At 42.7% G+C, this 27,733-nt stretch overlaps 1 protein-coding gene across 1 annotated transcript; it reads right to left on the bottom strand.

Moving 5' to 3' along the window:
- Nucleotides 1-27,550, bottom strand: snta1 (syntrophin, alpha 1). Its single transcript, XM_079218591.1, has 8 exons — nucleotides 27,256-27,550; nucleotides 20,792-20,977; nucleotides 4,448-4,643; nucleotides 3,987-4,176; nucleotides 3,512-3,642; nucleotides 2,885-3,081; nucleotides 1,158-1,345; nucleotides 1-621 (listed from the first exon to the last, which is right to left on the bottom strand). Exons 1-8 carry the CDS (start codon nucleotides 27,536-27,538, stop codon nucleotides 529-531), a joined length of 1,464 nt encoding a protein of 487 aa, XP_079074717.1. The 5' UTR covers nucleotides 27,539-27,550; the 3' UTR covers nucleotides 1-528.
- Between the last annotated feature and the right edge of the window lie 183 nt (nucleotides 27,551-27,733).

Below are 27,733 nucleotides of genomic sequence, written 5' to 3'. Positions count from 1 at the left end.
TTGTGAAATACCGTATTGTTATGACTGCTCACAGCACATAAAGCGACGATTGAAATATGAAAGGATGCTCAGTACAAAGGCCTGCTGTGACTCATCAAACAAAACAGAACTTAACAATGGCGCAAAAAACATTAAATGGTTGGGATTTCAAGCTTAGAAACATTAAGAGGCAGGCTGTCATTTCAGACAGTTTGCTATCGTAAAAGTGTGATGACCCACCGTAAAAGATTTGACAGATGTCAGATCCCCTAAGTGGTTGCTTACTTGCGCCATAATGTGAAAAATCTCTTTACCGTACAACTACAAGTTCAACAAAGGTCCATCAATGTTGCAGTCTTCTATTCATTCCCCAAGAAACACCAACAGGTGCCCGAACCAAAGAGGGTCCTTTTAGAGGCCGAGGAGGGCTGAAAGAAAGTGGCGAGTCAGCACCTTTTCCTGGGCTGCATCCTCCGGTGTTTCAGAGTCATCTGGCTGTGCGTTTTAATGAATATTCCTATTGTTGACGTTCCACATGGTTGACCATTATCATGCCAGGAGGCCCAGTCGCTTGACCTTGGCAGACAGGAAAGAGTGGATGATGAAGACTATGGTCTTGGGGCAAGAATGAAGGTCCAGTTGCTGAAAAAAAGAGATAAGAGTTTGGAGGGCAGGAAATATGAAAGAGAAAGAAAGAAATTAAAATGTAGAAAGGAAATGACGATACAAGTTCTAAATGTGAAAATATGGTTGAATTCAATTTCATTTTCAGTATTGAAATACTGTTAAAAAATATTTTCAACATCTTGATCTTTGAAATAGTAGAATTTTTCCTGAAGCTTTCAACCACATATCATGGCCATCTCCATTCACCAATGAGGACCATGAAATGCAACTGAAAGCTCTGCAAAGGCTGAGTGGATCGTGTGTTAAGATTATTGTGTCAAAACAACTTTGAATAATCTTTTTTTTTTTTTTTAAAAACAGTGGCATTGTGACAGCTCTCTAAAGTTAAGACATCTGTTAAGACATTTATGGTAAACACTCATCGTCTGTCATAACAATAATTCAAGCTAACATTGACATATTACATATACAACAGCTCATATGTATGGTGGTTATAATGCAACAACATTAAAAGTGTGACATACTGTTTTCAATAGAAAACAGTAACTTACAATCTCGGCCTCTGGGCCTCCAAAGTCGAGGAACATCATGCGAACGCCGTCATCTGAGGACATTCTTAGGCGCTCGAAGGGCTGCTGAAGCAGAATGCTTTTCCTGACACCCATCTCTTCTGTGAATAGTGTGAAACCCTCATCAATGTGGACTCCCAGGGTACACTCCTTCCCGTTCCAACTGCAGGCTGCCAGGGTAGAAAAGAAAAACATGGCTTACACAGAGGCGAACAAAAGGAAGGTAAGGTCATGCTTTTACAGCACACGGATGTAGTTCTTGTGAAATAAATCTGGATTTATATTGCACATTTCTTGCGTTCTCATTTTGTTGTAGGCTCAGTGTAACAGTGTTGACACAGAGCCCAGGATTATTGGCTGTATCCTATGAATGTGAGACTGAAAGGATGACAATAACATACAAATAATGGTTATTGTTAAGAAAAAGACAATCGGCCTTCGTTAAATGGAACACTCCTAAGTCTGATTCTAAAATTAGATCATTTTAGGTTTTAGGTTTTCTTGCACTACCTCATGCTACCAGCAGAGGGCAATGTAACAACGTTTGTCTCACTAAGTTTCCAGAAGAAATCTGAATCATGGAAGTGAAAAGAACTTGAACTGTTCTTAGAAAGAAAAGTTGTTGGTTATCAAATGTATGAAGAGCAAGTATGTATGTATGTATGTATGTATGTATGTATGTATGTATGTATACACACACACACACACACACACACACACACACACACACACACACACACACACACAGACACACACATACACAAACACACACACACACAGCTGTACTTCATACATGTGATAACCAAAAACTTTTCTTTCTAAAAACAGTTCAAGTTCTTTACAAACATGCAGCCAGAAGAAATCCCTGGAGATTGAGGACATTTAGCTAAAGACTCCAGTCCCTAAATCATTGTGCTAGAAACAATAATTGTACCTTCTAGTCCTGCTTTGTGAGACAGGCCCCTTTTGTGTAGTGAGACGTTTGTGTGTCTGTTGAATAGAAACCCCGTCTTGTGCCCAAGCAGTAATTGTTTGGATTACATAGATTTGAGCTCTTTGAGCATTTTTGATTGCCAGCAGATCAGAATTGAAAACATCGGCATGTTTTACTGCATGACAAACACATCTTAAACAACTTTTTATTTTTTACATTTGTCAGTGTGAAAGACTTTTCAATCAATTTTAGAGTGACAGCAGTGATTGTGTTTGTGTTGTGTTTAAAGTTGTGCGTTGAAGAAGAGAACTTTTTGTGGGTGTAAAGTAACAGTGTTCTCTTTGGGGGGGGATTTCATAGAGAAAAAACTGATACATATATATCTATATTGATCAAATGTACTGTTGCTACAAGTATTATTTAAATACATTTAATGCTTACACAATTATTTACTTCTGTTTCTGGTGCTCATTGTAAACTAGCCGGCCATTACTTTAAACTACTTATAGAGGCAGCAACTGCAACCTGAATTAGATCAGCTGACACCTCAACATAAGTCTTTCTTATGCAGTATTTTAGAGAAATCATCATGTGTCACTAAATATTTAGTGAATACATCAAAAGAAACTTGCACTCAGTGCCATGAGAAGAGGGTGACCCCAGTGGGAGTTGAACCTTGGACCTTGGTTTGCGTCATTCAGAACCAAAATGTGCATTCTTCGACTCGTATGCCAAGAATGAAGATAAAGCTGGGAGTCAATCCCTGCATCCGTACCCGTGGTGACCTCCTTGATGAGCTCAGCAGCATCATGGCAACCCTCCACTAGCAGATGAGTCCAGGTGGACAGCTCCTTGGCAGAGTCCACCCTGAACACATGGGTCTCCACGCCTTGCTTAGTGCCCGAACGCAGGCCAAATGAGAGGTCAGAGTCCAGGAGAGGGGAACTTTTCCCTGGGCCGGAGTGGACCAGTCTGAGCGGGAGAGGAGAAAGTACGAGAGGAACGTGGGTGAGAAAGAAGGGTAATTAAGATTCAAAGAGAAGGATGAACCACAAGAGCAAATGAAGGGGTACGCATGTCGATGTGCTACAGAAAGAATAGTGGGATGTGGAGTGCACAGGAGAGAAAGACCGGGAGGAAAAACACATGAGTCATGGGGCTGTGGTTCCACTAATGTTTTCCAAATGAATGTGACGCGGAATGTCCAATAGTCCAGTTACGGAAAAAGTGAGCTTGTGCTCTCCTGACTGGGCCAAAACAAGCCCAAAAAGGACGGTTTTCTCAATGCTGGGCTGCTCAGGGTGGAGGTTTTATTAAATGCCAAACATGGTACGTGTGCTAAGTGCCTTAATAAATATGGAATATGAGCTGTGTGTGGATGCAGGCATTTGTGTGTGGGAACCTGGTAGCAATGAGCGGGTGACTCTTGGTGGGGCTGCTGAGGCTCTCTTTGCTTTCAGGCAAGGAGGGATACAGGAGCAGGTCTCTGTCGGTCAGCATGGCCAGCACTGGTTTCTCTGGACCCTGGGTCACCTGCACATTTGCAGCAGAGTTGAAGAAATCAGTTAAACTCACTCGCATGGTGCATTATGATTATCATACATGGCACATCTCTGACAGTAACGCCCAGGGACATCAGGAGGCTGCATATATGAATAAAGGATCTGGTTGTTACATGAACATGAATGGACTGATGTGCATGTGCTTCGAGTAGTTTTGTGTTGCTGCATGCACTGTAGCGTAGGATTGAAGCTGATGGCATTAGATTGTGTCTTTAACCCAACAACAATATGAAAAAGAGAGAAAAGCATAAAACACAGAGAACAAACAGGGCAGGTCTTGCAGTTTGTACCATGCACATCTGCATTCTTGCACACCTGCTCTGTAATCCAGCCCAGATGTTTGACCTCCACGCCAAGTTGCATGCTCTTCATCTCCTCTCTAACTCGGGGTAAAAGGTTGGCAGCGCCGGCCAGGATGGAGTTGTACCAGGACTGAGCCATGGCCGGGTCTTTCGCCCGCAGGAACACAGAGTTCCTTCTGCTGGACGAAATCACCTCGAAATACCTTGCGGGTGAGATGTGAGGGGGAGGGAGGGAAACAAGCAGGGAGACAGAAAAAAGAAATATAAATGGAGTAAAGGGGCATTTTGAAAAGCAAAAAGAGAAATGGTAAAGAGAAGTTTCAGATATCAACAAAGAGAATGTGTGAAAAGATGGGGGTAAGAAGTCCCTTTTACAATATTCTCTCTCAGTCGATTTAGTTTTTCTTAAAAAGGAATGCATGAATAAATGTATGTATGGATAAATAATTGCTTACAACTTCCAGCATGCTGTACCTGTTCTCCGTGTCCGGGGGGCACTGTTTTCGTGACACCTGGCACATCTTCAGCGGGATGCTGCAGGGCTCCTTCACCTCAGCAGGGAAGAGTTCAGTGCCCCTCTGAGGTGTGGAGGGGGGAGAGTCCCAGGGTAGAGTGGCCCCGGGGGACCCCGAGTTTTTAAAGAAAGCCGACATCTCCTTGATGTACTTCACTGAAACAGAGAGAGAGTGTGGGGGGGGAGAGAATTAGATAAAGCGGACAGGCAGAAGCAGTACAGAGGAGGACAGAGGAGGAAGAGTAAAGGAATTTGGGATGTGAATGTAGAGCCTCCAGGTTCGGAGATGAGTTGAAAGCTGGAGCAGCACTTTACAGCCTGAAAAAAAAAAAAAATCAATTGGAGAAAATTCTCTAACCACTTCAGATTTCTCAGCTTTTAGTGCTTATCGTGGTTTTTCATGAAGAAAAAAAAACACTCCTAACATGGGAAATCTATGCTTCTATCCTCCTAAAACTAGAATTACCACCTCGAGGTTGTATGTCTCTGCCAACCAGTCAAGTTGCACTTTACATCCACGCCTGTCCAAAACATCACTTCATCCTATGAAACTTTTTTCGTGAGGTCACAGTGACCTTTGACGACCGAATTCTAAATCAGTTCAACCTTGAGTCCAAGTAAAATGTGATACATTTAAAGAAATCCCCTGAGACATTGCTTTCAAGAGAATGGGACAGACAAATGGACAACCCAAAAATATAATACCTCAGGACGTAGGATTTACTTAAAGAAAATCGAATTGGCTGTAGTTGATTTTTGTGATTTAGTAAATACATATGTATTTTCTTTCATGTTGTCTGTGGGTGATTGTGGCTTGGGTGGGCCTGTCTTGAGCGCCAGCTGTTGGCAGAGAGGGTGTGGTCAATACGGTCAATTCAACTATTGACTGTTCTGTATGAGTGACAAAAAAAAAAATCCATAAAAGGTCATGTATAAAAAAAAACATAATTACAGAGACCGGGAGGTTTAAGAGCACATAACCACACTGTAGGATATAAATCACACATTTCAGTAGTCACCATTTTTCCCATGGGACATATTTCACATGGGAAAAATGGTGTGACGATATATAATTTTTTTTGTAGGATATTTATTGTATAAAGTTCCAAATGAATAAGTGTTAACAGAATGTCTGCTCTTCTTGGTTTGTTTCCACATAACTGGTCCTACATTATTTCATCTGTAGTGCGTAATTTGACAAATTGTTACCCAAGTATTTCCAAGATCTTCATTATTACGAAATTGTCCCACACTTCATATTTTGTTCTGCCTCAAATGACCAGATTCAATACCTAAAAATGACCCTAATTAGAAAGTTTGGACCATAATTACTTTACAAGTTATTCGAAGTACAGCCTTTTGTGTCGTTTTCCAATAACTGCAATATTGAGACCCACAATCATTAGAATAGCATTGTCTTCTTTTGGCACATCGCCCAGTTCTTTTCTGCTCACATCTGTTTTTATATTCACAGTTTTACCACTCACACACCTACACACACACACACACACACCCACACCCACACCCACACACACCCCCTTAGCTCCAGTCCAGTAGGCTGTGGTATGGGTTTGGCAGAAGTATCCACTGCCAGAGTAAAAATAGCCCAGAGGACATGGCGATGCATGAGGCCGACGGCTGAAGGCAGAGCTCTGGTTTCACTGGGGAAGTGTGAAGTGCTCTTCTCACACAGAACAAGAGGCATGCAGCCAGAGGGCAAGCAGAAGAGTCACAGCACAGGACCACGGCAGTGAGAGATAGCGGGCTTCCACCATTCCCAGAATAAGAGTCCAGTCGGGCCAGCAGCCGAACACTGATTTTGTTGAAACATCAAGCCGTACATCATATAACTGTGTAGTGGCTCATTCTCGTTTGTTTTTTTACTTCACTACAAGCATTGCACTCTGGATTTTTATTATCCACTTCTATCAGGAGGTGGCAGAGTGACTCAGTGTTTAAAGAAAGGGTCAAAAGTTACATAAGGCTCCGTCTGAAATTCCTTTGGAGTAAGAGCTCTGAGCACCACGAACACACGGACAATAAATCTTCACTGCTTGTTTTCATCGGTCGGTTTAAGTAACGGCTTTTAGATTTTACTTCGTGCAAGAGTGTGACGGTGACGCTGTTCGCAAGGACACGACCGCTTCGGATGCGGAGCTCACATCATCCACATCTGGCGTCGCCGGAAGCTGTAAGCGATGAGCAACGCGAGAGATTGCTCACTTGTTATCGACCATGGCAACGGTGGAACAACGGTTATCAAATATCTGCGTCAAACCAAATCCATCTCCAGCTGCGTAAAAGCAATTTCTCATATCAGTCCAATCTGCCAGTTTAAAATCCTTGATATGTTCAAAAGCTACGGTCGACCATAATTAGCTCTAATGCTACATGCAGAAAATGTCAAACGGAAGAACGCCATAAAACGGTGTGCTTTTAAAGTTAACTACATGTGAACACTGTTCAGAAATATAGCATGGTCCTAAATAGGAAAACTGCATCAATAGATAAATGCATGTTTTTATTTTCTTCAAACCTGATGCCAACATTTAATTGTATGTTTGAAGGGGACTTAAGTTGCTGCAGAAAAGGGAATGACCTACATTTAGAAAACAATAAACATATTGTAGCTCCTCCGACTCAGCAGAATGTTGTCTTCCCATCTCTTCTTCTTTGAAAACATATTCTTTCTCAAGAATATTGTCCTGAATCTCTAATGCATTTCTAATCTGTCCCTTAGGTGGTTTGGGGATTTTCTCTCTTTTCGCACTCTCTCTCTCTCTGGTCTACCAATATAACACACACACACACACACACACACACACACACACACACACACACACACACACACACACACACACACACACACACACACACACACACACACACACACACACACACACACGTTTTGCCAATTAAAAGCTGTATTTGTAATTAAGACTTTTCTAGTATTACTGTTTGAGTTTAAATAGCAATAAAGACTTCTGGAATTTTGGTTCGATGAAGAAACAAGTTTGTATTATTGAAAGTAACAGAATACTTTAGTTTTTATACCAAAACTCAGGTATCATATTAGCACTGGTGTTTCAAATGTTACCCAGCCTTAAGGGGTCCCTCGTAGGGTAAGAAAGAAAGAAAACAAATACTTTTTGTTCTCTGCCCCTGTAACTTAACTTAAATGACCCTAATGCATTTGACGGGTCTATAAAAGTTTATTTATCCCTTCTGCACTAGAGAATGTCACTTGTCTACTTGCTTGATTCCATAAAACATGTGCATTTGTAGACCAAACCAGACAATTTAAGGGATGCGTAGACTGGGAACACGGAAGCAGTGAGCAACCACTATGTACCAGCTAGCGCTTTGAAGTAGCAGTCAACTTGTATAAGTAATGTTTCATGGAAATGAGCTTCTGTCCATTTGTTTCTGTGCCAACCCATTGATGTTTGTACCATGGGGCCGCCGACTGCTTCCTTTTTGCTGGACCAAGGCCATTCAAAATGTATATGGTCAATCTCAATATGGTAGGCGAGGCCAAAAGACTGGCAATGGAAATGAAACATTATTGTTTCAAGTGGAAGATCTCCTGAACCCTGGAACTATACTGAATACGAAAGAGGAGGATGTCTCGATTCGGTCCTCTCGTCGGTAAAGGTACAGCTAAAGACCACAGACTGTTTATCAGAAGTGGGCGGAGTCGTTGTGATGTCACCCACTGGCGTGTGGACTGTTGTATTCAAGTCTTGAGATCGGCCTTTTGGTCATCCCCATCTTGGATTTTGGTCGTCGCCATCTTTTTTTTTGTGCAACCATTGAAGACAAGTTACTTCATTTGGACTGCGGAGGAGTGACTTGTGGACGAGATGCAGTAGAATGGTTCTGGCAGCGACCTGTCAATCCCAAGGTAGCCACGCCCATAAGTATACCCTGCTGTATGATTCATTTACCAAATGAATATCATTCTGTATTGAAGAACATACATTCATGTTCACAGTGTTATAAAGAGAAGGGTCATTTTCTCATAGACTTCCATATGATCAAGACTTCTTATTGCAACCAGAGGAGCCGCCCCCTAATGGCCAGTAAAGAGAATGCAGGTTTGAGACACTTCTGCATTGGCTGCACTTTTCACAACTCGATGTTGTACCTGGTTATGACTTGAGATCTGTTGATGATTATAATGTCTCAGTCATGCAACTCGTGTGAAAAAAGCACGGCTCCAGGTGCTACTTTTTGGAACACAAAGAGTATTTTCTGCAGAACAAAATAGGCTGGGTGGGAACACACCAATCATAGCAAGTGTAAGGAGAAATTTCCTTTTGGAAAGAGGCTTTACTTTTCTATGAAAACACGATGTGGAGATTACAAATCTCATGCATTAGTAGTGGCCCCACACAACAAATCGGACGAGATAGCTTTCAAACAAATCGGTGAATGAAAAGGAGAGAAGGATGGAGAATTGAGTGGGAGGTGGAAAGGAACGGCCAAAATGGGAAAAAGAGACAGGAATAAAAAGAGATTGAGAGAATAAGAAAGAGTGAGACAGGCAACACAGAGACACCAAACATACAGTTAAGCTCAGCCAGAAATGTCGCCATGAATACCAGTGACGGCACATTCAATACAGAGCTAAAATTAGCTGAGATGGCACTGTTATTACTTTAGCTTATCTGGCTGCCAGAGAAACTACTTTTGTGCTGTATGTGTGTGTGTGTGTGTGTGTGTGTGTGTGTGTGTGTGTGTGTGTGTGTGTGTGTGTGTGTGAGGAATGAGTGTCTTTGCTTCTTCTGCAGAATCTGCCACTAAGCTTTTCCTTCTAAAGTCTTTACATTGAACCTCACAAATCCTGACCAGACATTTTCAGCCAATTCAGTTTTGACACAATTCACTTAACTGTGGTTTGAAAAACCTGTTTTTCTCTTCCAGTCCCGCTGTATGGTTCAAATTGCCAAAGCACAAGTTTAACATTTCAAACTGTGCTTAGCCAGTACTTTATTGTGTTGATTGGCTTATACATATATATATATACACACACACACACACACACACAACCAACCTCAACCCAACCCTCAGCCTGCATCCACACACACACACACACACACACACACACACACACACACACACACACACACACACACACACACACACACACACACACACACACACACACGCAAACACAGATGGTTTAATAATTGCTTCCACAGGTGTCTACTCAGAAAAGCAGTGAGTTGATGTCGTTGGCGGTCAAAAAAGTGCCACTAGGGGAACAATGCGCTCCAGCTGAATAACCCCCTGCCACTGGTTACCGTGGGAGCAGCTGGAATGTCACTGGCAAGTCAGCGCCCTCAGAAGCCCGCTGTTGGCTCTGTAAACCATGTCAGACGAAGAATGTCCCAATGTTACACCACCAACGAGGAAAGATGTCCAAAACAACTTCATAAATAACGGGAACACTCGCTGATTTCATTCAGTACATCGGGGTCAAACGAGGTAAAAGAAAATCAAAGTCCTGTGAGCACACTTAAAAAGACTGCCAATCATAAATTAGATGGTGTAGAAACTTAGGATGTGTATGTTTGGAGATGGAGATTTTGCAAAAGAGGACACAAGTAAATATTAAAAAGATGTTGCTTATATTTGATAGATTTTGTAAACAAATGTATGCATGAGAAAACGGAGTGTGTGTAGAGTGGAGCCCAACAGATACAACAGCCTGGACGATGATATCGGCTGATGTTGGCCGATAAGTACAGAGTACAACATACTGATCGAAGCAGCTTTAAGCAATCCTTACGTTTGTTTATTTTACAAACCAAATCAGATTTAATATCCACATCAGTCTTAAAAATGTATTATCAGTCAGGCTCTATAGCGCAGATAAATGCATAGTTTCTACTCTGACTTAGCAAATCCTCAGGTGGCGTTTATGTCTGTTTCGAGGCATGTGTGTACAAATAATACAAAATAAAAAAGGGATCTAGTCGTGCCTCCTTTCCGTGATCACTGTGAGATCCATGTACGGTTACTAAATGCTGGGTTTATGTGTTCGCTGATTAACGTGCGTCTCTTTCTGGCAGCGCCGGTCCGCCGAAGATTTCTGCCGTTCTGAATGATTTAGATAAGTTCATTGTTCCTTGAGCCCATCTCATTAAAACCTTGGGGAAATGCCAACCGTGAGGCGTAAGGTAGGGTATGGGAGAGGCTGAGAAGGGAAGAGAGAGAAGACAGAGCTCACCGAATCAGACTTTTAGACCGATTCACATACCAGAGCACAGACAGTATTTGATTACTTTGCGTGGTGTGCCAGGAGAGTTAATTATCTTAATTCAACAAAGTAACAGTGAAGGAAACTTGAGCAGGATCTGGCAGAGGACAAGAGCAGAGTGAAGGAGAGGTTGAGCAGCAGCAGACATTTCCACTCACAACTTCTGTTTTTCTGTCTGAAGACCGGTTTCCTGCCTGAAATGCAAAGAAACTAAATTTTCCATTCATAAGTTAGATTTGCTCGGTGTGATTCAAAAAGGTAATTTGCTGTCGAAATGAACCTCATTTACAGTTTGTTTTCTTCGTGATGACAGAAATGAAAGTCGTCAACATGCGATTCCTAATTTTAAATAGCGATGGGCTTTGGAAGGAAACTGAAATAGTTTATAAATGTCACTGAAAAGTCCCATGATGTGGAGTAGACTGATGCATAACGCTCGTGGGTTATTATGTGAATGTGTATCTGAAATCTTAAGTGGAAATGTGGAAAAAGTCAAATAAATTTAGAGTTGGATGTTACATCAGCAGTTTTTTAAAGTACTGAAAAGTCCCTCACTTGCCTTTTTTTATATATTTATTTCATTTGTTTGTGTATTTATGTATTTATTGTGAATAATGGCTGCACACACACACACACCCTTCCGTGCCTATTACACCCCCCGTCCTCCATCCCCTACATGCACATGCTGCACAATACTGTGAGACGGTTCAGTGGAGACAGAGCCTGTAATGAAGTGAAAGAGTGGCACAAAGACCCGGGCCACCAATTTATCGGGGGCCCCGAACCAGGGCAGCGGGGTTCAGAGCGGACCTGTTAAGCAAACTTGACGCCACAGAGGGAGCGAGGGCCTTAGAGAGAGTTGTGATTTAATAAAAGCTATGTTATTGCGAGTTAATCCATTCCCTCGCTGAGTCCAAGCGCAATGTCCTCACGGGCCAGTAGCTCTAAAGGAAAAGGAGCCATGCTTTGTGTCCAGAGGGTTTGAGGTCTCACTGCAGGACTGCACAGTGCAACCCAGACTGCAGGAGAAGATGTGCACATGAATTATTCCCTGATTATGTCTCATGATGATTTACTTAAATTCACACAATTTACTTATTTTGCTCCTCCTCGGCTGTTTCTATCCAAAGTTTTTGAGAGTAATATATAGCGGCAACCAGTTTGCAACATTGCAAAAGTAGTATCCACATTCACTTGCCAACAAAGTACATGACTGTGTGTGTGTCACCGTTACCGTACACAAACACACCGCAAGACAGATACTCTAAATAACTTGCAGCAAGAAAAAGTTTGACTTTCCTGAGCGATGGCTACATTTGGGATTGTTTACCTGAAAGAATTGGAGCGCCAGCTGGGTGGGATTTATTCCTCTGAAAGTGCCAAATACATTCAGGAATAGCACACATCTGCACGTGTCCTGCACGAAGACCCAGATGTGGAAAGGGAAGGTTTTTCAACCAGGGGGAAAAAATTAACTGGCCAGCTATTTTTCTGTCAGCTACTCCACACTGGAATGTGTAAAAGCAAAGTTAATTTATTTTCACAAACTACTCTCCCATCACTCAGTTTCACAGACAACTTCACTTATCTCACACAAAAATTAAAAAAATAATGACAGCAAAAATATATTTTCATCTCTAAATGAGATCAGTGAAGGTTAAGTGAAAGACCAAATCGAATCTCATTTAGCTGGCAATTAAAATCAGACCACATGGAATTGCGCTCTGCACTGAACAGCTCTACAAAAACAATTGTACAACTAGATAATGATACATCTGAAATTAAAAGACGGCTGTGATCCTTTTACTGTTGAATAATTCACTTCGATCTATCGGAGCGGCAGAGAAGAGAGCAAAGTGAGCCCTGAGAACAAAGATGCAATAGGTAGTGAGAAACTGGAGGAAAGGTTTATTTTCAAAGTCATAATTAGACTGTCACAGGAGCGCGAGCCAGAAACTTTTAATTAGCTGATAAGTACATGCATGTCATTGGCGTAACTGTACGGCTCCAGCATCAACACTGGTGGAGTTCATACATTTATATTTCCACCGACATCCTTTCATTCAGCATTTATGTATTTTGAGCGAACAGGATCTAGTTGAGAATCAGATCACAGTCAAGTGGAGCATGTATTGATTAATTGTGCACAGGCCAATCAGTAAAACATCCGTGTTTGATTTCACAGGGTCCACGCTGGATTATTGTCACATGCAGATCTACTTCTCAACCAGCAATTACATTTGACAGGCAGGTCAAATTGAGAAAAAGAGGAAGAAGAAAAACAAATCTAAAAAGGGGTTTGTCCAATCCATAACTTTAAATTGGTCTTACAGTTATGAGAAAAGTCTTATTGGCAACAGATATTGCTGCAAAATTGTCTAATGGACACCATCGTACACTTTTTGAAGACACATTTCATTAGACGACAGCAAAGCCAAGAATGTAAAATAGACAGAGCTACTATGGCAGAGGACACGCCAGTGACCGTACCGATCCAGCGTGACAAGCCATCCAAGCAATGCTTTGGGACAGTATGAGAAATGTATTCATCTTGCAGGTCAGACTCAGACGATAAAAGGACCCGATTCTCCTGCTGCGGACGACAGCAGCCAACACAAGAGCTAACGAACATGTAGAACCAAGAATAGAAACATGATCTTGTCATGTTTAAGGTTGCCTTTTGGAGTGTGCAACAACAAAGATGGCGTACGTTTATTGCATGTCACACTGTGCCAGATAGGTCTCGTAAAAACTTGGTCGCAAGCTGTATCAAACGGATATTTAATAGAGAAATGTTCGGTTATGGGACGACTGAGGGCTGAACTGCAGCGCTACAAATATGTATCCAAAAAAAGTCCTACATTTCTCAAAATCAGCCGTCTGTGGACCTCTCCCACTGCTTCTGGATTGACGACCAAAAGATCTCGAGCGGCGTAGCGTGGCCATTAGAAATCAGAGCACCCCTGTTCTTTATTGCTGGACAGAAGGGGGTCTGAAATCCTGGAGAAACGAGGCGACTGGCGAGAGCAACCAAACCACAGGGAGATGCTGCTGCCACACACCGGATGAATTAGCTGCTGCACAGAAACACCAACTCTCACATCTCTGACTGGGTTGAGGAAGCGTGGCCCCAAAACACCGCCTGAGAATTTGCAGTTGGAAACTGTGAATTAGGAAAATCTCACTTGCCTCCCTCGCTACCTGTCTGGCACGGTCCAATAAGAGACGCGGGTTAGCAGTACTGGGAGAGGTACTGTGTCCGTGGACACGTTCAAATTGCCGGTCTATGAACATATTACATCATGTGTGAACATGACTGAGGGTTTACGCTGCTTCAGGAATAGAACTTGTACAGAATACAATTTGAGACAAAGAATGAACGGTACAGACTGTCTTAGCCAGCTGAACGCTGTATGAGGCGCTTTAACTTAACTATATATACTATAATATATATATATATATATATATATATATATATATATATATATAAATAAATCTATCTGCTGGCCTTGCTATATGGTATGTCTCTTCTTTTGAGGGGTTATGTTCATGCATGTCCTTGGAGAGCTTGATTTGTAGATATGAGTTTTAGCGCTCAAAGCAAAATGTAACTCAAACTGCTGGTCTGCAGTCTTCTGAAGGGCTGCCCCCTTGTATTAATAACCCAGACTATATTAATGTAAAACGATGAACATGATCTTCAGTGACTACCCACATTACCACAACTACTACGTGGTTGATAGCTACAGTTTAACAGCAAAAGTGCTGCGGGTCACCCAACTCGTCTGTATGCACGCCATACCAATGCAGCAAGTTGAAGTATTTGATGCAGAGAGGAGCATGAGTGGACAGAGAGAGAGAGAGAGAGAGAGAGAGAGAGAGAGAGAGAGAGAGAGAGAGAGAGAGAGAGAGAGAGAGAGAGAGAGAGATTAGGTTTTGGGGTTAGCTCTTGTTGAGAGCGCTGACAAAGCATCCTTCGGCTAACGCTCATCACAGACACAAATGAACCTCTTCAAATCTAATCTCTCCTCAGGCGCTCCTGAAACACACTCCTACTTGTGCATATTGAATTTTCCCCATTCCGGCCGTTTTAAAGACGCATTAATACACTTCCAGAGGAATGATGCAGTCAATGTGATGTAGTCGCATATATTAAATACAATCAGAAGTGCAACCACCGTGTCCACTGGGACTTCAAATTAAAAGCTGTAATGAAACTTGAAAATATAGCCTGCGTGGAAGCCTGGTTGTAAACGAGCGCTGCAACAGACGACTCCTGCTCAACAGAGGTCGCCTCCTTATACGGAGAGAGCTGCACGCTCATGGACGAATCGGAAGCATCTGTGTTTCAACACATATTGCTTTCTTTAGGATGGGGAAAAAGTCTGACGAGCCATTTTGAGTGACATTATAGAGTGTAGAACAGGTGCTTCCAATTCCTGAGCAATAAACATGAACACAGATGAACAGACCACACAGAGCAGGGATGTGTTGCCCAAAGGCCTTCCATGTGTCTACAATCTCAAGAATTAGCAAAGTAGAAAGTCGTAGATTAAAAAGAAAAGTAGAAAAACAAATATTTCAACATTTGAAATGAAGAAATAAGTTCTGGAGATCTGCTAAGTTCTATGTACTCCTCGTCTACGTCCATGGTGCTTTATGCCACTCAGGATGAGGAGGAGGTTTTTATTTCTCATGAAGACGGCACAATATGACAGAATGTGGATTTATAGAATTAAAAATGAAATAAAAGTCTTGCATCTGGGTTACGAGTGTCCAGCCTCCGAATCTCACTGCCCACTATATTGATACATATATATATATATATATATATATATATATATATATATATATATATATATATATATATATATATATATATATATATATATATTATATTGAAATATGACATATTTGACAATGATATTTAATTAGTATGTTTAATTAAATGTGTTTGCTTCACTGCAATGATCCAAGATAAATTGTACATTACTGTTGTTGAATTAATAAAGCCACTTGCCAGCCACACTTAAACCCCAATTTAAAAGTTGGGCTTCTGTTTACACCTGTACAAATATTCACATATCTTTATGGAACTGCCAGATGTAATTATTTTGTACCTTTCCCAACAATGGACACAATGGGCTTTGCACAAAGTTGCTCAACAGTTCATGCTTACATAATGCACATTGGCCAACAGCCCAATGGGGAGAACAGAAATCAGGAGACTTGATCCAGTTAACAAGACATGTCCTGCTCAAACTTCTAGACAAGGGAAAGAGCTTCCATTTCTAAGCCCACTTAATCCATGTGTGTGCACTGAGCCTCGCACACGGACACAGAAAAGTATGTCCCCCTGGATAGCAAGTCAATTCTCCTGAAATTCAGGTTGACATTATGCAACTACCCTCACCAAGTAGAAAAATGAACCTGACCACACAAACCAGTCAGACCGAGGCCAAAACTTTTTAATGGGACAAAAATAATTTTTTGGTCATTTATGATTCGCAGTATTATACTATACTATAAATTATAGTTTAGGTAATCGAGTATGAGACCGTCATTTTACGCGGTTAATGCCACTGAACATATTTGTTAAACAGTTTAAATTAGACATTGTTTGGTTCAATAAAGTTGGTTAATGACAAAACTTCTGTGGCACATTCAGGAGCCTTCAGGGCTCAGTGTGCTTACAATGTGGGATCATTAGAGTGTCTGAAACCATTTCTGAGGTCGGAATTGAAGGGCGCGACTGGCACATTTTTTAAATCTTTAAACAACTACTTCCGTCACTTATTTTGTGCACAATCTAGAGGTGTACAGAGACGTCATTATCTGGATCTGGGAGAAGAAATATCTGTCTCCAGCGCACCCTTGTGATTTCCAGACATCCCCAGTGCAAACACCATGAATGCATTGGAGGGGGATACTGCACTGTTATCCCCATCTCACCCTTCTCCACGATGGCCGTTTTTTTTTTCCGTTTCCGCTTGAGAATCGCTCACCGCTTCTGCATTCAGATGTGGTCTGACGACATGTTGGACAATATAAATTGTTTCGAACAAACCCAAGACCTTTAGCCACTGAACCAGAGGGTCAATATGCTGCCAGAAACCCAAACTGGTATATGAATGAGGTCGTTGTACAACCGCTCTGTACTGGTCTCGCAACCAGCTCAATCGTGAGAACATTACATTCTTCCCCAGCGCTACGAAACATAATGTACCAGCACTTTGACTCTTAAGAAACATGAACAGCACTCGCACATACACACATTGACACACACGCCCACTCCCACACTCTACCTGCTCCCCACATTCACACTCGGCTCGGTGTCCTGACCTGTCTTTTGTAGCCCATTTATCCTCCCCGCTCTGCTTCACACCATGTGTGCGGGTATGTGTAGTATGTGGTTGTGTAGCCGGACTCACTTGGTGTGTGTCTGTGGAACATGCCTTGCCTTGGCTGGCAGGCCGGGGGCAATGATGGATGCATTCTCAGTGAGAGTAGAATCCAAATTAAAATAGAGACAGAGGGGGGCAGTTCAGAGACCAGCGCTACATTCTGCAGCTCATCCAGTCCCTAAAGAGCTGCTTCATATGTCGGCAGTCGCTTTTATTTCTGGTCCACTTACTCTCTCAATTATAATGTCTTTTTTTTTTTTGCTCTATAAAGCATTGTTTAATTGTTCTCACTCTTAACCTTTCGCAAAAATGGATGTATAAGTCTCCCAATCTATTGTGACAGCAACCCGTAGGAATCCATAACCCCATGATAACGGCACATTCAGGTGTGATAATAAGGTGTGTGTGTGTGTGTGTGTGTGTGTGTGTGTGTGTGTGTGTGTGTGTGTGTGTGTGTGTGTGTGTGTGTGTGTCTGCTTGGGAAAATGTCCATGTAACCTCTGTTCCTCTCCATCCTCTTCCTTTCTCTCCTCACACACCCAACTAACCTCAACCCAACCCTCAGCCTGCATCCACACACACACACACACACACACACACTTGCAGCAGCCTGTTATCCAAAACACACACACACACACACATATGCTCATACACCCAAACACAAACAGTCAGGCTGTAAATGTCACGGTCATGGTCCGTTATATTTATCTGACCCTCGCAGGTGTTCACTGTTCCTCTCTCGCAGACGCACATTGATTATTCCATCACCGCTCAGACGCAAGGTGCAACAGGACCACAGAGGCAGACTAGCGGCGGGCATCCTATTAGAAACCTTGAGAAAGGCTATTTTCTTTCTTTCAAACCGACAGCTTGACTATGCACACATTCATATTTGTGGCAAGGGGTTTAAGCAAAAACAGGAGGCAAGAGGTGAAACACACACACACACACCCTTTCCTCTGCTGTAGGCTGGAAAAGAAACCGTATGGGACAATAAAATCACATGATTTATTGAAAATCTATAAAGTGCTAAAACTATTACCAGCTGTGCCACATCTGTGCAGCAAAAAAAAAAATTCACCCTTTTCAAAACCAAGAATCAGCTTCTTGTTTTCCAAGGTTTCAATCTTATGCACATTAACATTTTAGCCGGTAGACATCTCACTGACAGCATCCTTGAAAACATCCTTCACCTCGATCATACCGCTGAAGTTATGCCGGCGGTAATACCTCGCATGTGCTGCTGCAACGTTCAAACTAATCTAAGTGGGCAGAAATCTGTTTAATACAGGCTATACAACTTATGTCTTCTTCTTCTTCTTGACTTCCAAAAGAGTCACAAGCTCAGAATGCCGATCAGGCTTCTAATGTAACTCCCTTGGATGTTGCGAAAGTGCTTATCTGACAAATTCAAGCATTACTGTTCACATATTCCAGATATTTGAATGTGATGGAGGCAGTTTCTCCTTGATCCGAGTCAAGGCCGTCTGTGTTGTGAATTTCACAGAGCGATGAAAACCTGCCTTGAGCGCAGTAGCCTGCTGGTGGCTGGTTTGTTGCTGCGCACATGGGAGGAAGACTGTCACCCGACCTTTAACACTGAAGTCGTGCCACGAAGGAGTTTGTTTCTGAAAATGTTTCGGAGTATCTTGATAAAATGCCAAAACCAAAATAAATGTGTACTCGAACTTCATGTCAAATGTACTCGGACGTATTTGTATGATGCACAAATAGTCTTGACATGAAAATCTAAAATCTTACAAACGGCAGTTGAAAGGCTCATAGAAGTCTTGAAAAGTTTTTAAAAAATACTCCAAAGCTTCTCGCTACAGATATGCGTCCTGCGGTCGGCGGGTCAGAGACGCGCAGACATCTAAGGATAAAAGTATACAATACTCACAAACACACACACACACACACACTCAACTCTCTCCCCTCAGTGAGCCTCCAAGCCTCTCCTCACTATCGGGTCCTCGGGGGGAAGGGAAACCCATGAAATGATTCCTGACACGACGGATCACAGAGCAGCGCTGCTTGAGCCGTCTGATATCAACACTTTTCTGCCTGACTGTGGACAAGTAAGGCAGAGGGATTTGCAATGATTTCCCCCGGCTGTAGCTCTCGCTGTGTCTGCTCCGCTGACTGAAGTTTCTGATGATAGACCACTGTGCCAGCCAGCCCGCAGAAATGCTGTCACATGGAAAACTGGCAACCCTGGTTTTGGAGCTCCTTTCTTGAATTAATTCTCTCCCGCGGAAAGTGTATGTCATGTTTCATGAGTTATTCTTATTTGAGTTTATTCAACCTGTCTTTTTTCTTTTTTTTTTAAAGGACATACTGTAAGTGTTGGGGTTTGTTTGTTTCTAAAAAAAGACTTTCTGGACATACCAGGTTTTCATTTGGAAGTATACGTTGAGAGCACAAGTGTCAGTTCGACTCGCGTCACTGGACATGACTGTTAGCCTCTGTTTAGACTCTGTGGGTGAGCGCTCTCCTAAAACATGGAGAATATACAGAACACACAGAACGAATAATGAAGCAAAGCCACAAAGTGTCAACTTTTTGCAGTTCTTGATGGAAACATATTCTTTTTGAATAGCAACACCCTGTATAAAACATCAAACTTTGCCTTCAGATGCTGTGCATTCGTAACGAGTGAGTTTCTCCGATTCAACCCAGTGACTTGAAGTCCGCTTGGTGGGAGAGGCAGAATTCCTGTGATGCAATCAGTTGGCAAGACGAAAGATTGCATTTAATCCCTTTTCTTCTGTCCTCGCGGCTCTAGACCGCATCTCAGACTAGACATGTTGTTTCACACCTGCTGGCGGACTCATGCTTTTAGGCAATTGTGTATACACAAACATGTCCGGCAAATGACTGTCCTTTTCTGCTTCAGTCTTACAGCTTAGAGAGATGCAGTGCATTAGCTCTGGCGGCTTGCATTGAGTGCAAGAGGGAAGAACAAATACCTGCCGTCTGCACTGCAAAGCTTCCTATGCACACTGCACAGCAGGTCTTACCTTACGAGTCCTCTACAGTTCTCAGATCTGACATGAACAGCAACAAAGTGCTTTCTATCAGTGTCAACTGTGATCGGGAAGACTGCTCATTAGCATGCAGAGATGCTCAGAGGTGAGAGCAACAACAATATTGGCAAATTTTGAGCCTTTGGTTTCCCCTCTGACTCATTATTTTGATGTTTCCGAGGAAGTCTGATCAAAGTTCCGATTTCACAGATCGTCTCTCTCTCTGCTCATCATGTATGGCCCTTAAGGAGGAATCAACCCGAGTGCCGGAGAAATTCAGCGAAACATATCAAGGTATCCAAAGTTCTCATCTATGCATCAATTTGGAGCAGTGGAGTGTCAACAGGGAAGTGCTACTTTTTCATGAAAGACACGAAATTAGTTATTTATTTCATACTCTGAGGATTGTATTGTTTAAGAAATATGAAGGGCTTCTTTGTCACGCAACACAGATAGTTGTGACATATTTTCCAAGTGTATCTTAAAGTTAACGTTTTAAAAAGCAAAGCCGGGACAAAATAGAAAGGAGAAGATGACAGAAATGCTGCATCAGGCAAAGAAGAAAGGGATTCTGGGTTAGATTATTTTTTTCAGAATGAAAAATGTTACCTTCAAGGATGACTTCTTTGCCAGTTTTCTTCAGCGCTTGCACAGCCTCGTCGTGTGTGGCCTCCCGTAAGTCAAAACCGTTGACCGACAATATGGCGTCACCAACATAAAGCGCCTCCGTCTGGTCAGCAGCCAGGCCTTTAAAGATCTTGGAGATGAGGATTGGCATCTTGTTCTCCTTCCCACCTGCATGATATACACATTAAAATATCATTGTCAAATATATTCAGAACCTTTTAAGGAGGGAAATGTTGACCGTTTCATCTCAACATTGTTGCAGGAACCTGCTGCTTTAGCTGCACTTCATATTTAGATTTCACATACATGCAACAAACCCTCAACCTCAGCTTCTGACCCCTGATCAGCTTTACCGGAGCAGCTGGGAATTAAGTTATTTTCTACTTCCACAATCAATGCAAAGTGCATGTGCTTATGCAAAGAACTCTGTATACGCTCCCAAAAATCAAACGTGGCACGATGTTTAATAGTCTGTGGAACATGGCGCTGGGATGAAACACCAACTTCAGACTAGAAGCTATGGAGTTTGCCCCTTGCAGTGAAGAAGATAATACCAGGGATAATAACGGACAGTGAAACCCAAGACAAAGATAACAGCTTAATTTAACGTGAAGAGAAAGTCCATTATCATGCCAGTAGATACACAACGTTGCTATGAAACAAGAAAACTGCACACATGTTTTGATTCCAACCACTGCAATCCTCAAGGGAGAGCGCATGAGGACAGACACCAACCGCAGCGATTACCCCGTTGTACTAACTTCCACATATTCCACGCACTCGCTCTCTCTCCAGTTCTCTCGCTCTCCCTCTCTCGTTATATGAAGGTCAGCTAGTAAGCTGATGGATCTGCCTTTTGCTGTGGGCTTCCACTCTCCATGAGAAATATCGTCATTAATGTCAGCTGGCAGTTGGACTCTGGCCTTCAGGCTACTGAGAAATGATCTGAAAGAGGATTACATTTAATTAACTTTAAATACATCTTCCACAGGTTGCTTACTCCGGGTGATTACTTTGGATTTAACTCATGTATCTTCTTTTAGGGGCCACCGCCTTGTGCTCTTCATAAAAAGAAAAAATATACACACACACACACACACACACACACACACACACACACACACACACACACACACACTTCTATTCTGCATGCCAGCCACTATTTCTCAGAATTCAGAAAGAAGGATTTGCCAGCTACTCAACTGCTCTGCGACATCAGATGTGGTTTTCTGCATGACTGAGTATTAGAAGTGAGGGGATCGTGATGCGTCGATAGGGATTTTAAAGTGGAGATGAGGTGAAGGGGACTTTCAGCAGTATTGGTGGTCATCAATATACATGTCGTCAAAACTTTAATCAGAATATCGACCAAAATCATGAACTTAAATCACAGTTTTGAATCATTAAATACAGTAAATGAGGGCAATTAGCTATTTCCCCACGATAAATACAACCACATAACGTTCCGCACAGTGCAAAGGAATAGAGCATGTCTTCAAGCATCGATATTCTGACTCTGTTCAAATAATGTAGCATGCGCTAGCTGTAACTGTCGGACGGGAACTGAATTAATAAAAATAGCTGGGCTGTTCAGTACCCTAGCGAGACCTTAAATGAACCTCCATACTGAATACTGCTAATCAGTGGAGGAGAGCGGTTTAGCCAGGCCGAACCGAAACCCACTAGAGAGACCAAGTTGCGATTCTGACTGCTCGGCATGGATGAACTTGCAGAAGGACCAAAAAGAAATGAGCAAAGTGTTTGCCACAGCTAGGGCTGTCCTCTACCTCAGAAATGATTAGGCGACCAACACTAACTGATTCGTTGATTTAATTAAGAGTTTTTCCACAAAGAGTCACACAAAAGCACCAATAAGTAATTCAGCATAGCAAAAACATTTAAAAAAACGAATCGACGAAATAAACCTTAGTTGACTGCTACCAAAACAACCGATTAGTTGACTAGTCGACTAAGAAAGGGCAGCCCCAGCCAGAACACCGCTAATCAATCCTATGAACTACATTTCCCTTCATATTCTTAGTGGTTTGTGAGGATGCTTTCATTTGGATGCAGCAATTCTCATTTAGGGGCTCAAGTTTGTGGATGTAAGACTATTTTAATATCAGATCTGCAAAATAATGTTGTTGTTTTATTACTTTCTTGACTTTGCTGCCCATTTACCCACAAAATCAGTCCTCATATTCATTTTTTTTTTAAACATAAATAATAATAAATGAAAGATGCCTTTCTGTTTGGTTTTTCTGGGGTGTCACGTTCAACGTCAAAGACAGCACTGAAAGAAGGATTAGTAAGCAGTGAGAGTGTAACTCCTTTTTTTTCTATCTCCAACCAGAGTTGCTGATGGTTAGCCGATAAATAACTGTGACTACTGCACAGTAACTTTTCCGTGGAATGAATGCTGATTGTAACCTCTCCCACTGAAGGCCAATGCTGGATGTTAGTGGGTGTTATTATGTAATTTGTTCATGAAGAAAGGGACTTCAGTCTGTTGTTGTTATCGTCACTATATCCTAGATAAAGCACTTTGAATTACCTTCCATACTATGTGTGCTATAAAGTAGCCTTATAGAATTCTTAGTAACAAAGAGAGATTGTTTTGTTCAGTTCGTAAAGTGAGCTTAACTATTTGGCTTCGTAGAAAGAAGTGGTAGACTGTATTTATTTACAACACCCTAGGGGAGTAATTGCAACTCTACTACTATGGACTTTCTGTGGAATTGTTTTGCTGAGGAACTCTTGCTCTGATTAGGGCCCTCTGAAATTCTGAAGAAGCGATTGATCCTGTGAAACAAGCAAAGCAAAGAATCTTTGAGAAGAGTTTGCTGATTTTGCCACATACTGTCAACATGAAGCACCCTAAGGAACATTATCAAAGATAAAAGTAGACATATGCAATGACGCCATGCACACTATCGAGTTGTTTTTGGAGCAAATCATGTCCCAGTAGGTCAGCAACAGAGACAGACACGACCACAGAAGAAGAGCTGCCACTTTCAAACTCAAGCGGTATTCAGACTGACACATGTGCCTGTACGTATTCCCCGATCAGTATAATTAAGATGGAAAAAATAACACACTTGTGGTTCTGAATGTCAAGTGAAACGGACTGCTGCCCTGCGAGGCCCAGAGTCCTGCTCACTGACCCCGTACAAACCTCCCCAGCTGGTTTGAGGATTACATTTGAATACCATTCAGTCACAAGTTGCTTCTCTAACCTTCAACTTACCTCTGCCCGAATCTGCCCGACCATAGAAACTGTAGTGAACTACATAAAGCACCTATAGTAAAACTACAGTCCACACTAGGGTACATTCCTGCTGGGCTGTTAATCCAACCGCAAAAGTAATTGAGGGCCACACACGCAGGGGTCGATGTGGGGTCTTGCAGACTTGGAACAATCACTGCCGGTGCAGGACGTGTCCAGCGAACTTTCAGCGCCATTAAAACATGTCACGCTAATATCTCATTTACCAAACTGACGAAAGGTGGAAATTGATGCAAATGATCTATTTAAAGTGAATGGTCTTGTCATTTGAAATGACGATAGTGACTTTGCTGTCAAAGTGACGAGAGGACGATATGGGCAGTCCAAATGACTAAAATGAAATACAGATAAGGAGATATTTAAATCAATGAAGAGACAAAATGACTTGAGGGAAGTAATCGTTGCGAAGATTTTTTTTTCTCCACACAATACAGTCGGACGTTGGGCCAGCCAGAGGAAGTGAGGGCCAACACCAGTGACTTCATACAGGTTTCCACTTTTATACGTCCTTTCTACTTCTCTTCCTCTCTTTGCATACCTTCAGGTTCGCGATCTAAAAACACCTTGTACTGACAAGGCTGCTGGATAAACATTGTTGACATATTGTAGGACAAATAAAGTCAACAGGTCTGCCACTCCTACACAACCCCCAAACCACTCATGTTCCCTGCCCATCCCTACCGTCTTTTTCTTTTTTTCCTTCTTCTAACTTGTCATGTCAAACACAGTTCAGCACCCTCCAGCTGGGCAGCCTGTCACTCAGCTGACAGGAGCTGGTGGGGTGGAGCCACCGGAGCTACCCATGGCAGGTAAATGAATGGTGCTGCTTCATGCAACACTGACATGTACCTAATTAGGCAACTTTGTGCTAACAATGTGTTTGTTGTGATAATGCTCCTTTCAAAAGAATTCAGCATGATCAGCACTTTACTTCATCAGCTGATATGCACGCAGGGCTAATGAGCGCTGGAACAAAACACCAGAAGAAAAAAATAATAACTACCACAAACCTTCAAATTAGACGTGGTTACAAATTCCTGATGAGTAAGTAGATAATAGCTTTTTTTTAATAATAGATGTGTTACATAACATTAACAATGCACCAAATATTGCATATTTGCACATATGAGGTGTTTTGTGACAAGAGGCACTCAAATGTGGTTTCATAATTTTCTCCCTAGAAATCTTCACACACTGGGATCATTTAAACAATGTCCGGGAAGCTATTTAATCCATCGCATGTTGGGGATTCCCACCGAGCTCCCACCAAAGTGTTCCACCCAGTTCTGCAGAAGCACACTCGACTTCACTCTGACCAGTGGGCCTGTCTCGAGATCTGGAGCCTCACTTCCTGGCCTTAAATTTAGACATGCGAAAGGAGGGGTTGACTGCCTCCATGCTTTTCTGCAAGTCGGGGTGGGCTCCCTAAAATTAACACAAGTGGCGTAGTCCATTCCCAGCCACATAGCTTTCATCTTTGGCCAATGACAACTGCTCGCTGTGAGTAGCTCCTCTCAGCTGTTCACAGTGTGGTGTCAGCTAGCCCACAACAACTTTGCCCTGTTCTTTCATTTGCTTCCCCCGTTTCTCTTTTTTACACTGTACTATTTCTTACTTCGTTCATTATTTCTTTTCCCTTTTCTACTTATTTGAACACTTGCTGGCTTGCTTCAAGTCTATTTTTTCTTCATATATGGCTTGCTTTGTGTGCCTTTGCCTTACTCTTTCTTTCCCTCTGCTAGACCCGTCTTCCTCCCTCTCTTCGTCACTGCCTTTGAACAACGGGCATCACAACAATGTCAAGCCGGCAGGGTGCCAGCAATGATTTGGTTTTAATAACATGCTGTCTGATTTTCAAAGCCACCCATTTCCACAGAGATGGACATTACATTACATGCATGTCATTCAGGGCTGGCTTTGTTGTTGGTGGTGGTGGTGGTGGAGGGGTTGGTGGGGATTAAAATTAACATTTCCCAATCTTTGCAACATGACAGCGGTGCTACTCCAAGGCTGTCCCTCAAATGGACCGTGTGCAAGCCAAGTGAAAACCTGTCACTACACAACACACGAAAATTCAAAAAACAATGTTCGACACCTATTAGTCCGACTGCATTATCACTGTGCTGTCCCTTTTATCTCCTGTATGTATTTACATGGCGCACCATGCTCAGCCCTCCTAGTCTTTCTCACATAGATTGTCATTGAGATTGTAGCCTGTTGCTGCAAGTCGAAGAAACGGGACGAGGAAAAAGGCTTTTTATCATCCGCTGAACAGTACACAGCGCAGGTATGTAAGCCTGGCTTGTAAGATATGGAGAGGTCGCGACCTTTTCCCATTGAAGGCAATGGGAGCAATGTCGGTGTAACTAGGTTTGTAGCAGCAGTGTGGGGTAGATGCATCTTTGCTCATTAAAAGACTAATAAAGTTCATCAGCCAACCAGAATTAAACCAACCAAAATAGCTTATAACCTGGAAAAAACTGTGATGTGTTCTCGCTTTTTTTTCTGTGACTACACTTTCATATAGTGCTGAACAAGTAAGCACCCTTCAGAAATGTGGCTTTTGGGTTGTTGTTTTTGTCTTGGACCATGTTGGGACCCTGTTGGAGGCAGGTTTAGTCTTTTTCTCAGTGTCAACATCAACTCTCGCCCAAGTTAGTTTGAGTTTCACCGTGTATCGGGAGGCTCGTGCGTGAGGAGCCACCCGCCCAGCTAACTAGTTAACCCATAACGTCACACGGCAGCAGCTGAAATAGCGTCTAGCGGCTCCGACATGGTCCCCAGCCCCCTGTTCAGGTGAGGCACAGCGTGAGATAATCACAGCTGTCAAGTTTTATCTACGCAAACAACAGCCCCGAGATATGTCTTAAAGGCTGAGTTAACACGCGAATGGAATATTTGTCTCGACGAAACGTCACGGACACGCGGAAATGTATCGGAAATGATTCGGAAATGGAGCCGCACATATGTGTGGGTTTAGTTTAACGGTCGCTTTGAAGTGAGCTACCGTGAAGTTAACAGGCGAGGCGACGGTTCGCGGTCTCGCCGTCGTTGTCAAACTGCGCTCAAACTCCTCACCCAAAACTTGTGCTAACTGACGCCGACTCGGCCATTTGTGAAGTTCGCCCTTTTGGGGACGGTTTACTTTAAAGTGGCTCACCTTTGATACTGATTCCGAGTCCTCCGACGTCTTGCTTGGTAATTCGCACGGTGCGCTTCACGTTGGTGATGGTTTCTGGGACCGGGGACGAGCTCAGGTTCGGGGGGTCTCCGTTGATTGCGCCGGCGGGACTCGGGTTGGGCTTCGCGGGCTCCTCGACGCCCTCCCCGGGGTTAACCGTGAGCGTGTCCTCGGTGAGAGTGGCCAACACCCGGATCCAGCGGTCCACGGTCACCCGGAGCTCCAGCAGTCCCGTTTTCTGCGCCTTCATCACGGCAGCCATGTTCAACGCATTCCTGGAATAACTCTAGACGGGCTGGCAGTCCTGTAAAGAGATAGGGGGTGGAGGGATGGAGTAAGGGGAACACACACACATTTACTCACACACACAGTTCTCCCTTCCCCGACTTTGTCCAACTCCAAAGAGGTTTATCCAGTGGTAAGAAGTACAAGTTAATTGAGGGTGATACGATTAGCA

The sequence above is a fragment of the Taurulus bubalis genome, assembly GCF_910589615.1.
Source record: "Taurulus bubalis genome assembly, chromosome: 5".
Classification (NCBI taxonomy): domain Eukaryota; kingdom Metazoa; phylum Chordata; class Actinopteri; order Perciformes; family Cottidae; genus Taurulus; species Taurulus bubalis.
This window is presented reverse-complemented; position numbering and strand designations above follow the sequence as displayed.